This window comes from Trematomus bernacchii, unplaced genomic scaffold (assembly GCF_902827165.1).
Source record: "Trematomus bernacchii unplaced genomic scaffold, fTreBer1.1, whole genome shotgun sequence".
NCBI lineage: Eukaryota > Metazoa > Chordata > Actinopteri > Perciformes > Nototheniidae > Trematomus > Trematomus bernacchii.
Window position 1 is genome coordinate 9,571,401 of NW_022987851.1, and position 13,261 is coordinate 9,584,661.

A 13,261-nucleotide genomic window follows, 5' to 3' on the forward strand; every position below is an offset into this window, starting at 1 on the left:
GGGATGTTCTAAAGCCAGATTGAAATTCATAGATTAGTTTCTTTTCTGCGAGGTACTTTTCGACCTGTTCATATACTATTTTTTCCATGACTTTCGAGATGGAGGTAAGTATAGAAACAGGGCGGTAGTTGCCTGGGTCCAATTTGCTGCCCTTTTTGTGCAGGGGGGTTACTCTTGCAATTTTGAAGTCTTTGGGTACTTTTCCCTGTTTTATGGAGAGGTTAATTATGTGAGCTATGACTGGTGAGATGGCGGTTGCTGTGTCTCTGAGGAATTTGGAGGGGATATTGTCGTGGCCAGTGGCCTTGTTAGGTTTGAGGGCGCTCAGTTTAATGAGTACCTCTGCTGTTGTTACCCTTGCTAGACTGAAATCATCTTTGCGTACCCCTAGGTTTTTGTAGTAGGTCATGATGTGATCTACTCCAAAAAGCCCTGAGTGGGAGGGTAATTTATTTACAAGAGTTGTGGCTATGTTTGTGAAAAAAATGTTCAAGTACTTGGCCACATCCAGTTTGTCTGTGATGAGCCTGTTATCTGTCTTTATGTTTAAGTTTGAAAATCTCGTTTTGAGTTTTTTACTGCAGCCAAGCTGGTTATTGAGTAATTTCCAAAGTTCACGGGGTTTATTTTTGTTTTCCTCAGTTTTGTCATTGATGAAATTCTTTTTGGCAGTTTTGATCATGGAGCTTACGTCATTTCTTAGTCTGTTTCTTTCAATTTTTAGTTCAGTCACGTGGGCCTGGAGTTCACTGCTCGTGCTTTTGGAAAGCATTGACTGACTTTTATGAAACTCAGAGCATTTTTTGTCTCTGGTTTTCATGGCGGTCAGTATGCCGGAGTGCATCCACGGCTCAGCGCGATTTTTTACCCTGGTTGTTCTTAGGGGGGCCAAATCATTGAGTATTGCAGAGAATTTGTTTTTGAAACCAAGCCATGTTTCTTCAACTTGTGTACCACTGAGCTCATCTGACCAGTCCAGGCTCTCCAGTTCTAGGTTAAAGGCCTCGCTAGAGTAGTTTTTGAGGTCTCTAGATATGACTGTTTTGTGACAGCCGGCCTTTTGTTTTAGCTTTTTGCGGGTACAGAATATCATATAATGATCACTTAAACCGCATGCTATAACCCCTTTACTGGAGATCCTGGACCTGTCAGAGGTCAGAATGAGATCAATGGTAGTTTGTGTTGTTTCACATACCCGGGTGGGTTGGGTGATTAGCTGGCTGAAGCCGTGCAGATCACAAATCCTACTGAAGGACTTGAAGACGGACGTGTCTTTACGTTGCATATCCGTGTTCCAGTCTCCAATAATAATTGTCTCTACATCCCCCACATCAGCCAAACACCCATCTAATGTATCATAAAAGTCACTCTGTTCCGGTGGTCTATAGATTGTCCCGACTATTACAGATTTAGCATTGTCAAAAAGAATTTCAACCCACACAGATTCAATATTTTCATGATGCAGGTCAGTACGGTTTTTGAAATTGGTGTCTTTATGTATGTACATGCAGACACCACCTCCATTCACGTTCCTGTCCCTTCTCACTACAAGATAATCTTCAATTTCAATCTCTGAATCTGTAATGGAATTGTCCAATTTGGTCTCAGAAAAGCATAATATGCTTGCCTTACCGTTCATGAACAGTTGCCTGAGTTCAGCCAGTTTGTGTCTCAGGCTGTTAGTGTTCAGATGAAAAATATGTAGTCCATTTTTGTTGTTTAAATGCATAATGTCGTCAGCTTGCAGATATTTGTCTTTGTCCGTTACAGCAAACGGCTTGCGGCCTGCCGTGGTGCTTGGAGCGGTGGGGTGGTGGGGGGAGGGAGGCTCCGTTGTAGCTTTAGCCGTCGATATGCTAGCAGGGTGGCTAACAACATGGTGGATATTTGTTCCCTCGGATCTCGGTTCTCTTCCTCTCGTCACTGCCTCATGCGTGTCTGTCTGCCGAGGCGTCCCCGGGGGAATGTCGAAGTCTCCGTTGATTCCTCGGTCTCCGCTGTCTCCATGGTCTCTGTTGTCGTCGCGTAGTTGTTGCTGTAGCGGAAGAGATGCTAGTTGTGATGCTAGTTGTGATGCTAGCTCCTCGAGCCTGCAGGAATGGCTTCTTGTCTGCACCGGGCCCGGATTCAGATGGATGTCTCCCGCTAACAATAAGACCAAGACGATCATACTTCTTCGGTCTAGTTTGCCTGACGGGGGTAAGTACTTTCGCGTCGGGTTTGCAGTTAATAATGCATGAATGCTTGCACTTCCAAAAGCGAGGTGTTTCCTTTCCCAGCCGTTGAGAAGGTAAAAGTCATTGTGGTTCATTTTATCCCTGCTTTCACTACTCTCCTTCTCTAAGTGATGTTGCCTCATTGATGAGTTGAGGTAGGAGTCCATAATCCATATTGTCAGGAGGATGAAATATGTAAAAAATCGTGAGGAATAACCTCCAAAGCGGGAGCTCTCGAAAATGCGACCACTCATAGCGAAACCTGAGAAGACTGTGCACCGTTTGGGAACCACTGCCTTAACAGATGCTAATGTATTTTCGTATTTTTATAAGAAGCATGCATGTAAACAAAACTCATTTCATCACTTCTTTAAACCAATGAACACATTTTGTTTCATTGTATCCTAAACTTCATCCTTTAGACACATTTGGGTCTAAAGCCAAAATTATAACTGTACTTATCTAAACATATGTCAAGAATATTTAGATGATATGGTATTGTTGTTGTAGTTTTTACTGGGTCGACTCATTCAAATTGAAATACTTTCTGACACACATATCCCACAGAGCATCAATGAACAATATATCATATCAAGATATAAATGAACATCAAAAGATTAAAAAGTATACAAGAAAACAACTCGGAGAAAGAATAGTGAGAGTGAGAAGGTGAGGCTAAGAGAGGGAAGCAGAGATATGAGGTGCCATCCGATGGACTTAGAAAACACAAAGGCAAGAGCAGTGTTACGGAAAATAGCAAGTGACAGATAAAAATCACTGGTGCTGCAGCACATGGTATCTGTCATTGCAACAGGCTGATTGATTCAGCCAACGTAAAGCCCAGGAGGCTGTGGGGTGTCACACTGAGGGGGGCCTCACAGACAACGCGCAGGGAACAGCAATGTCACGTTAGGCTTCCCTGTTAGCAGAGATGCATTAACAGCCAGAAGTCACTCAACTTTTGCATTGTTTCACACATCATTATTATTTTTGCACCATCATTATGCCAACAACTAAATGTTTTGGAAAAGTGTGATCATACATTTAAAATCTAAATCATCAATTTCTGCTCTCACAAAGTTGAATAGACAATCTCCAGTGTGACCTAAACACTTGGTCTGAGTCTTCTTGTAACACTGTATACCAAGGATGGAATGTTTCATCCTAAAGTTGTGTATGGAAATCAGGGATGCACCACAGAGACTCATCAAACCAGCACGAAAGCTGAATCACCAAAAGCAGAATCCCCTACACTTTAGAGCATCATTATATTTTGACCACAGTCGATTATTTGTAAGAGAGCACTTTTAGAAAGCCTGAATTATAATCCAAAAAAAAAAACTGTAATCTTATTTCCACACACTTATTTGAAGCACAACAGTCAAGTGCAAACATGTTTTCTAGAAAATAAGAATTCTACCTCCACTGACACATGCTATCACTCTGCCACAGAAGGCTAGTTGAATGTTTTGTTGTGCCTGATATCAGCAGTGGGTTGCATCTCATTTCAGATTGAGCCAGAGCTCTGAATGGTTAACCTTTACTGCGCTCCAGTAGGATGCATAACCATACAGTATGACGTGTTAATGTTTTATATCCCCACTTTAATGAACATGTCAACCTGATTTGATGGAGACGGATTGGCCGGATTTTGCTTCTTCAAATTAAACCTGTGCCAGTCATTTATATGCAAGGGAGGCTCTTGAATATGCAGGCTCTCACACCTTCTGTCTGTTCACATATCATATTTGACAACACCGAGGTAGAACAAAGGCAGATTATGGTTATTTAATATGCTTCCCACAAGTGCATCTGTGACCATGTAATCATTCACTCAGAGAATGGAATGAAACACAAAAGGACATTCTGACTGCATTTTCATTTGAGATATAATTGTGTATGTCATTTATGTGCGTCCCTGATTCACCTTGTGGAGTTGTGCCTTGTGGGTCATAAAAGGAACTCTTTATAAGAATTGTAATTATTTTCTTTTTGCCTTATATGTTGCCATGTCTAACCAACACGTGCATTCGTGAAACCAACCTCAAGCAACCTAATGAGTTACTATTTAAAGGTTTTGAAATACTTTGTACAACATTGATGAATTCTGTCCCTGGAGAGCATCAAGACAAGTCTTCAACAGAAAAGACCAACGCTGTGGTGGAAAAACGTGCATTAATGTCCAGCCGTGCAGACATGGAGGCGTCCAGTGACAAGCTGTTCTGCTGCAGGTGGGTGCGCTACAAGGTTCCTCTGGCCCACAGAGAGGAACTGTACCACATCCTGAGGATGATAGGGCCTCTGGTAAGGATTCATTTAAGTTTTGGTTTGAAATGTAAGGAAACAGCTAATGTTTCTTAGTTTAAAAAAAAGCTTAAGCATGGCTTTCAAACAATGTGAGCTAGTAACTGCATCAAGTGAACCATTGTCGATGTTTGTCTTTCTAGCTGCTCTCTCGAATCCTCAATTACCTGTTGCCATTTGTGGTTACAATGTTCTGTGGGCGTCTGGGAAATGAAGTGATGGCTGGCTATGGATTAGCGTGTGCTGTAAGTGGTCAATTATATGCTCCACAGACTTAATGAAATGTCTGATTTCAAGGTAGAAATTTGACATTTTAGAACTATAAACAAAATATAGATCTTACAATCCTCTCCAAACCTGATGATTTAATCAATATGTTTTATAGTTACTACTTATAATAATAATATTGGTTACATAAGAATCCTCAAGTGTAAGACTCATTCCAGTATGTTTCATGTTCATTTCAGACCATTAATGTCACAACTGCAGCAACAGGAACTGGTCTGGGGCTGGCGTGTGATACTTTGGTGTCTCAGGTTTGCCCAATGATTATTTTCCTCCAGACGCCAACTGTTTATAACACCCTTTTCTAAAATGTTTAACATGGTCTGTTCTGTTTGCAGACATTTGGTGGTAAGAACCTGCGTCGGGTGGGAGTGATCCTGCAGCGGGGCATCATCATCCTGCTGTTGTTCTGTCTGCCCTGCTGGGGTCTGCTCATTAATGCCCAGGCCATCCTATTGTGCATGGGCCAGAGCCCTGAGGTGACCAGGTAACTAACAGCACCAAACATGAAGTGATACTATTGCTATTGGTGGGGAAAAGTTTAAACCCCCATTCACTGGAATCAGTTTTCCAAATGTTAAACAAATGACCAATTGTATAAAGTATATATCACAGTTTAATTGCACAAATTATTTAAAGGTTTTAAAATGTCTCTTTAAAGCTGTATTATTTATCTTTGGCAACAAGGAAACAGGATAACACTATCATCCTAATGGTGGCATGATATCAATTAGATTGAATGATATTGATCAGTGTAATTGATTGATAAGTGCCTGTTTGTTTTTTAATTAAAATATCTTGATTTCAGAATAGCCCAAGTGTATATTACAAGCTTCCTTCCTGCAGTACCAGTGAGTCTTACCTTTTCTCTAACCTTTCAGCTGAATATTACACACGTTTCCATTATTTTTCAGTTTTTTCAGCTCCATAAGCTGTAAAATAAATAAGAACCAACTTAATGACATCATGTTTCTCTGTAGGCAATATTTCTACAACTTCTTCAAGTGTCTTACCTGCAGAACCAGGTGCATTTATGTTCTAAACCCTGTATCATGTTTCAGTTTATAAAACCGTAGTAATTTTTTTTCAATATGATTCAATAAGTGGTCCTCATTGCATCATCTGCTGTTTGTGTACTCAGGGTATAATACTGCCACAAATGTACGCTGCTGCTATGGCAAACATAGCAAACTTGGTGACAAACTACATCTTAATATACTGGTTGGATTTGGGTGTAAGGTAAGTGTCCTCACATATTTCAGTTTGAATCTGATTTCAACTATAACACACTGATATCACCCTGTCTGTGTGCATGTCTTACAGCGGATCTGCAGCAGCCAATGCTCTGTCTCAGATTTACATCTGTGTATTTCTGTTTGCTTACATTCGCTGGAAGAAGCTCCATGTAAAAACATGGGGAGGTGAGGGACAGTTATATTTGGAAGATAGTTGTGGTGACCTTACGTTCTCATGGAACAATTTGTTGATCTTCCAAGTTTTTTCCCTGTTCACAACTAAGTCTCTCTCCCCCTGCAGGCTGGTCTGTAGAATCGCTGCAGCACTGGGGCTCCTACATGAAACTGGCCGTTCCCAGTACAATGATGAAGTGCTTTGAGTGGTGGCTTTATGAGTTTGGTGTATTCTTTGCAGGTAACACAACTAATATATATTAGTAAGACATTTGATTTTATGAAACTAGATTAAATTCTTAAATTGTGATTCTTGTCTCTGATAATCAGGAATGCTGGGTGAAGACCAGCTGGCAGCCCAACATGCTGTGATAATGGTGGCTTTCATCACCTACATGGTACTAACCACAACTCAGAGCATTATATTCTTACTTTTAAACTTTCTGTAAACATATTTGATCTCAAGGAATGTTCAATTTGAGTCAGCGTACTTCCAAAGACTCTAAAGAGCCGACTCTTTTTAATACTTTTTCTTTAAAAAAAATAAATCCATAGTTCCCTCTAGGTATTCAAGCTGCAGCATGCGCCCGAGTGGGAAATGCCCTCGGTGCGGGAGACACTGTCAGGGCCCTCCTCACCAGCAAGATCTCTTTCGCTCTTGCAGGTCAGTTATAAAAATGTTGTTAATCTGTAATTTCATTTCTTGAACATTTTACATTTGACAGATTTCACTGCCGCTCTTTTCCAGCAAGCATCGCAGTTGTGGAAGGTGTTGTGCTCGGCTCTACTAAAACAGTGATTGGCTACCTCTGATGAGTGAGAACTGCACTCACTATTCAATAACTGTAAAACTACGATTTTTATACTGCTATTGCTACATACAAATATTGAACAAGAAAAATAGATGTTAATTATAAAAACTTTTTTCAGGAAGATCATAGGTCTGGTTTCGCACTTGATAAATGCTTACTGTTTCCTTCAGTTCTTTGATGGTATTGTGGTGAGTCGACCATTTTTTGTTAGTTACTGTAAGCATACATAGTATATTACCAGATTATATTTGCATTGTGCGAGCATAACCAGGCAAATATAATTTATTTTAGCTATCCCGAAAATACAATATATCGGCCAATGGAGAGACTGCTTAATGATTTGAGATATGTATTTACATCCTAGTGTGTGTGCACAGGCATCTTCTTGGGAACAGGCAAACAGAAGATTCCTGCTGTGGCCAACTTCCTTGGATACTACGGCATAGCACTTCCAATCGGCGTTACTTTGACCTTTGTTGCAAAAATGGGAATAATTGGTAATTACATGAAGTGACCTTTTACTTACTAAAAAAACATTCACTTGAAACCTTCTCTTCCCATAAAAGACACATTTTTCTTTGCAGGTTTTTGGCTGGGACTACTCATGTGTGTCATTGTATTATCCACCTTCTACACCATTGTCATCTTCAAGCTCAACTGGAAGACAATTACAGAGGAGGCACGTTCAGCAGCGTCTCATGATTTGGACTTATACTTACACATTTTGCATTTAAAACCTATTGTAAGATTTTGAGAAATGTAAAGTTGTTGTTTGTATTTGTTTGCAGGCTGTGGAGCGAGCACAGAAAAACACTCCCATGACTTTATTAAGCACAGATGCCCTGTCAGACACTGCGGGTGACAACACTGATTACCAGAGAGCGAGTAATGGGAATGTAAGTGGCCAAACCCAACAATTAATCTATATTTATTTTCAAAGCCTGCTTCCTCTTGTTATCAATTGACATATTTGCTATCTTTGGCTAGTTTGACACCGCTCGCCATCTATATGACTCAACCAAGTAAAATAACGGGCACTGTCTTTCTCCAAAGTCAGTGGACGGCTACATGTCTGTGAGCTCCGGTTGCCATAACGGGAACACAGAGACAGAGAGGGGACATGTGGTCCAGCAGCTGAAGGGAGGCCGTCTCTCCACTACACAGCTGATCCTCAGACGAGGCCCCGTTATGTTTGCGGCAGTTTCACTTCTGGCTGTGGGAGCAAGCGTGCACTTCCTGGTGCCTTTGCCAGAGATGCTGCATTCAGAGGCCAACTTTACTTTGGACTGGACCAATACGACATATACCCCTGATGAAACGTTCTCCACTGCACTGGTCCCAATAGAAGGATAACCATAAGATCATTAATCACTAAATCATTGTTCCCACTCAATGTCATAAAATATTATGAATTATTGGCAATGGATGAAATAATATTTTCCATTACGCAATTAATTTATTAATGGATAATTACATATTTATGTTACATCTGCACTTGTGTTTCCAAAAGTCCAAATAAAATGTTGATTCCAAGAATACCACAAAACTTTATTTATTAAATACAAATGTTTTGGCAATGTCTGTAGTTTGACTTAATTTCTTTGACAGAATGTGTTTGTGAGAGGATTCACTAATGACCGTAGCAGATGCAAAGGGTCATCTAGTAAAATAATGACTCAAGAGTTATGTATTGCTTAAGGAGATTAATTCATTACTTTCTGCCCGCCTGCACCTGTGACTGTCTTCTGCATGTCCTTCTTTGGCATCGTGCGATACAGTACAAACATCCGCATCAGACGGTGCAGCAGTGCCTTAGGGGTTACCTCGAATACTTCGAGTTGCTGAATAGAATTGACTTTGCTCACAATCATGTAACCAAGTTATTGATCAGCAGGTTAATAATGATTCCAGCAGCCAGGATGAATAGCATGACAGCCAGAACCAGGCCTCTGCGCAGAAGCAGACTTCTGAGAGACAGCTCCTCCTCCCCCGGACTCACTGCGGGCCCCCCCGCCTCGCGGTCCTCCAGCTCCACGGTGTCTGTTCCTGCACTGTCCTGTGAGTCCCCTGGATCCTCTGGTTGTGGACCTGGACATACAACATATAAACATATATAAACTTTCTAACTTAGAAAAATATTTCATCTGACATTTTTGTAAAATATTTGTTTTACGTTCAACTCTTCCTATTTTGCGTTAACATTTGATGCACGATTCTAGTTTTTATTGATTCCTAACTTAGTTTAATACGTTACAGCAGGGGTGTCCAAACTACGGAGCGGGGGCCAAATGCGGCCTGCGGACCATTTTGAATCGGCCCTCAGCAAATTAAAAAAGTATAATGAAATATGGCCCACAAATTAAACTTGTGCTTGTCTTATATTGTACTTCTGAAATATAAATGTAAAAATAAATTACACAGTAGTATTCATGTGTTCATAAGACCACTTTTTAAATACATTCAGTCAATTAAAGTTGGAAACATTTTCTAACATATCTTAGTTGTTAAGAAAAAAGCCCAGTGACTTATTTACATAACAAGCTTGAAATACACCCTTCCTATTTCTCCTTATTATAATCACTCTGAGGCTTCTGTTTTAAGGGATGAGCTGCCAACACTCACAAGCATCATTTACCTACATTTGATTGATTTTGCTAACTTATAACTGAACTTATGAGGCAATATAGTCGAGTGAGTGGCCCAGCCCTTCGTATATTTTTCTGTTTGTGGCCCTCGGTGAAAAAAGTTTGGACACCCCTGCGTTACAGTAACTTCTATTGAGATGACAGCAGCATGTTTAATAAATGAGATTCTTCTTTTCACAGCTAATTGCTGAACATTAATGATCTATATAGGGCTGACTCTATTTAACAATTGTTAAATAGTTAAAGTCATATATGAAGCATTGATAAATGACCTAAACTATATAAATACTATGTATATAGGTATATTGTTGAAGATGTCCCCTGCACCTGTCACTTTAAGCATGTTTCAACATTTTTCTCAAGCCATTTCAAGAACAGTAGACAGGGAGACTCTAGCAGTGTTTTGTGGAGTCTTACTTGTGTCTGTAGAGCTCCCAACCACTCCTGCTCTGATTTGAGCCTGCAAGAAAACAATGTATGAATGTTTATTCATAAAGACCTTTTACAATGTGAAGATTTATTAGACTCTGAATGTGAAGACTCTTAATTCCTTACCTCTGTTGTAGTTTTATTCCAGTTCATTCTTAACAAATAAGAAGATAGGAATATGACCTGCAGAAACACACCGGTAAGAAGGCCTATCCATAGTCCTGAGGGAATAAAGCATTTCTCATACTTAAAAGACACCGGTTTAAAAACTTTAAAAGAACCAGTTAGCATCATTGTGGCAACAAAAAGCTGAAAGCTCAAAAACATGCTGTACATCTTACCAATGATTCCCAATTTGGCTGCAAACATCAGTGGCACACCAATGGGAAAACCGACACCATAAAATCCCAAAATGTTACAAATGGCTCCAATCTTCTGTTTACCTGCTCCTCTTATAATGCCTCCCAAGGAAGCCTAGCCACGCACACAGAATGAAGAGATGGTGAGACAGGAAAGAAAGCACCTGGTATTTTGCAAAGGCAATCTATAGGTTTATCATAAGATATTGTTTGCATGACATTTCCGTAATACTTACTGATAGTGCATCTAGGATCATGAATGGAGCATATATAGACAAAACATCAGTAACCCTTTGCCGGATTTGTCTGAAAGAAGTGAGACTCAAATGTTCAGTGTGTGGGAGGTAAAAATGACATGAGATTGGATTCAATCCACTGGGGAAGTTGAATATATTTTAGATACAATTTGAACCCTTATTCTAATGTAGTATTTTGCCAAATGTATAACATTTCCTTAAAATCAGTTTCCTCAAAATGTTTTTTTTCTAGAATCTGAGCCATAAATCTCTACTTCAGTAGCTGTACATACAACAAGCTTTCCAGCTTCATTTGTACTTATATTCTGAAGATTTTTAAAGAGGGGTTTCTACATATATAATGAATAGCCTGATTTAACATTTTATTCTTAAAGATGGTGAATAATGATTTTTTTAAACTGGCTTTCATAAGAAGAGATATCCAAAAATGTTCTCTGTAAAGAGACATAGTTAATATGCAGTGGTGGAAATAGTTCTCAGTAAAAATCCTGAAATGAAGTATATATTATTATTAAAATGTACTTTGTGTTTTAAAGGTAAAAGTATTCAGTACACAGCATGGCTCTCTTTTACAGTGTTGTAGAATAATATTATTCTTATAAATGTCAAATCATATTAATAATGTAGTTTGGCAAAGTGGAGCCAATTTTAGACACCTTTTTTTTTAATTAAAAATACACATGTTGTATCATGTGTTTTCATTTGTGCAAAGTAGCTAGGAGAGTTTAATACATCTAGTAATGTAGTGTAAAAAGTACAATATTTGCCTCTGAAATGTAGTAGAGTAAAAGCATAAGTAGCATTACATGCAAATACTCAAGCAAAGTACAATTTAAAGTACGATAACATAAAAAGAACTATTTTAAACCTTTCAATTCAGTTGTGGTGTCACAGTCACAGTGATAATGAGCAAAACATTTACTTCAAGTTAATATTTAAAGGAATATCTAGGCAAAGTTCACTGTAATAGTGAAAGGTCATTTAGGAGACCGATTATCTCCCTCAGACAAAAGTTTACTCTGTGTTTGTTAACACAACAGCCCCTGTGTTATTTTTTAAACAAAAGTAAAGAATATGGTTGTGGTTGCAAAGGGTTTTTTTTTTTTTTACTCACTCATCATCTGAAAAGACATATGACATCTGGCCCTTCAGGCTGCCAAGGAGAATTGACCAACATATAGACATGGACCCTGTGTTAAAGAGTAACAGACCTTATTTTCCACAGGTTTCATCATTTTAAAGAAAGTTTATTTTCTGTAAATATACTGAGAATCTTGTGACAATAATTAGCTCTGCTAGCCATTTGAAAACGTTTTGGCTCAAGGCATGCTATTCCAGGTCAAAGACAACCTTGTAGTATTTCTTTAGTGAAATAACAGTTCTAAATATAAATTATTCTAGAATTATCTTGACTTAAAATACATTTGTATAAGATATTATAAACCACATTAATAGTTTTGAAGAGCATACTGACCTGCACAGAATATTGTCAGTTTAGCAGACAGCTTAGCCTGCTCTGTGTCTCCGCCTCCCAGCGCTTGTCCAACTCTTACATTGCCAGCTATACTGAAACCCGAAGGGAACTAATAACAAAAATACTACGTTAAAATGCTGTGACACTGCGTGTAGAAATTGGTCATTCATTTGACACCATAACCGTTTATGCAGATTCAGTCATTTTTAGAGGACAGATTACCATAAATGCAATATTTGCCAGTTGGTACACAATTGATTGAGCCCCAAGCTCCACCTCACTTATTAGACCTGTTAATGACAAACAGCCGTTAGATTTCTTACTAACTTTAGTTCACACAAATGCTTTAAACCACAAAGTGGCCATTACCTGCCAAAAGGATTCCAATCTCATACGACCACCACACAACACACGTCATGACCATGCTGGGGATGGCCAAGTACATGTATGAGCCCCAGTCCTGCAGGCACTCTTTGGTCCAGCCTGTTTGGAAGAATAACAAATAAATAAATAATTCACTCTCAATAATTTCATCTTTGAGTCGGTCTGATCAACTACGATATAAATTATCTTAACTTCCGATAAAAAATGTAAAAGCAAATAAATAATTAGGAAAAAACAGCAATGCACAGTAAAGGGTTCCTTTGCAGTATGCATAAAGGCTGAAATATTAAATAAAACAGAGAAGTCTGAATGCACTTTATATTGCTTTGTAGAACAAAATATGGGGAAATTGACTTTTCTTCATAAATTAAAGAACGTAACCACACTATCCTTCACTTTATTGACGTTCTTTTATTTTACAATATATCAATAACTGTCACAAGATGTTTCTGAAACAACATATTGCACATACAGCCTTGAATCTGTCTCTTAATATAGTAGGTCGTGTTATGTTGTCTTGGAGGACTTCTAACATAATTCGATTTTTGCTTTCCATATATTGTAACAGTCAAATAAGAAATGCAATAATCATTATTATTTCCAAACTATGTTTAATCTAAACACTTTGTTTCTTCAGAGCTACAATCCTACCGCTTTGAGATTTCTTCAACCCTGGAATGATTCATT

The 13,261-nt window shown here is 38.8% G+C and overlaps 2 protein-coding genes and 1 long non-coding RNA gene across 4 annotated transcripts; 2 read left to right on the forward strand and 1 right to left on the reverse strand.

Moving 5' to 3' along the window:
• Window positions 1–4,349: 4,349 nt before the first annotated feature.
• Window positions 4,350–7,018, forward strand: LOC117468952 (multidrug and toxin extrusion protein 1-like). Of its 2 annotated transcripts, none has more exons than XM_034113340.1 (11): window positions 4,350–4,520; window positions 4,664–4,765; window positions 4,988–5,056; window positions 5,144–5,292; window positions 5,614–5,656; window positions 5,786–5,830; window positions 5,947–6,044; window positions 6,129–6,226; window positions 6,342–6,455; window positions 6,545–6,612; window positions 6,770–7,018. In XM_034113340.1, exons 1-11 carry the CDS (start codon window positions 4,395–4,397, stop codon window positions 6,887–6,889), a joined length of 1,032 nt encoding a protein of 343 aa, XP_033969231.1. In that variant the 5' UTR covers window positions 4,350–4,394; the 3' UTR covers window positions 6,890–7,018. The 2 variants fall into 2 exon arrangements, with proteins under 2 accessions (XP_033969231.1, XP_033969230.1); XM_034113339.1 differs by having other exon boundaries at window positions 6,780–6,990.
• A 126-nt stretch (window positions 7,019–7,144) lies between these two features.
• On the forward strand, window positions 7,145–7,707 carry LOC117468955. The gene is made up of 3 exons (XR_004554526.1): window positions 7,145–7,214; window positions 7,391–7,523; window positions 7,611–7,707. It is a non-coding gene; the product is annotated as an uncharacterized LOC117468955 (long non-coding RNA).
• Window positions 7,708–8,579: 872 nt separating this feature from the next.
• Window positions 8,580–12,628, reverse strand: LOC117468954 (multidrug and toxin extrusion protein 1-like). The gene is made up of 9 exons (XM_034113341.1): window positions 12,560–12,628; window positions 12,413–12,480; window positions 12,191–12,299; window positions 11,831–11,906; window positions 10,696–10,765; window positions 10,442–10,574; window positions 10,227–10,321; window positions 10,089–10,131; window positions 8,580–9,114 (listed from the first exon to the last, which is right to left on the reverse strand). Exons 1-9 carry the CDS (start codon window positions 12,612–12,614, stop codon window positions 8,894–8,896), a joined length of 870 nt encoding a protein of 289 aa, XP_033969232.1. The 5' UTR covers window positions 12,615–12,628; the 3' UTR covers window positions 8,580–8,893.
• Window positions 12,629–13,261: the final 633 nt, after the last annotated feature.

Excerpts from the sequence above, each read along its gene's own strand:
- LOC117468952 (XM_034113339.1), top strand. The coding sequence starts at position 4,395 with ATGTCCAGCCGTGCAGACATGGAGGCGTCCAGTGACAAGCTGTTCTGC. Across the intron at positions 6,456-6,544 it reads GTTTGGTGTATTCTTTGCAG|GAATGCTGGGTGAAGACCAG; the intron begins GTAACACAACTA and ends TCTGATAATCAG. Across the intron at positions 6,613-6,779 it reads TGGCTTTCATCACCTACATG|GTATTCAAGCTGCAGCATGC; the intron begins GTACTAACCACA and ends AGTTCCCTCTAG.
- LOC117468954 (XM_034113341.1), bottom strand. The coding sequence starts at position 12,614 with ATGGTCATGACGTGTGTTGTGTGGTGGTCGTATGAGATTGGAATCCTT. Across the intron at positions 11,907-12,190 it reads ACTGACAATATTCTGTGCAG|GGTCCATGTCTATATGTTGG; the intron begins GTCAGTATGCTC and ends TCTTTAACACAG. Across the intron at positions 10,575-10,695 it reads TGATCCTAGATGCACTATCA|GCTTCCTTGGGAGGCATTAT; the intron begins GTAAGTATTACG and ends GTGCGTGGCTAG.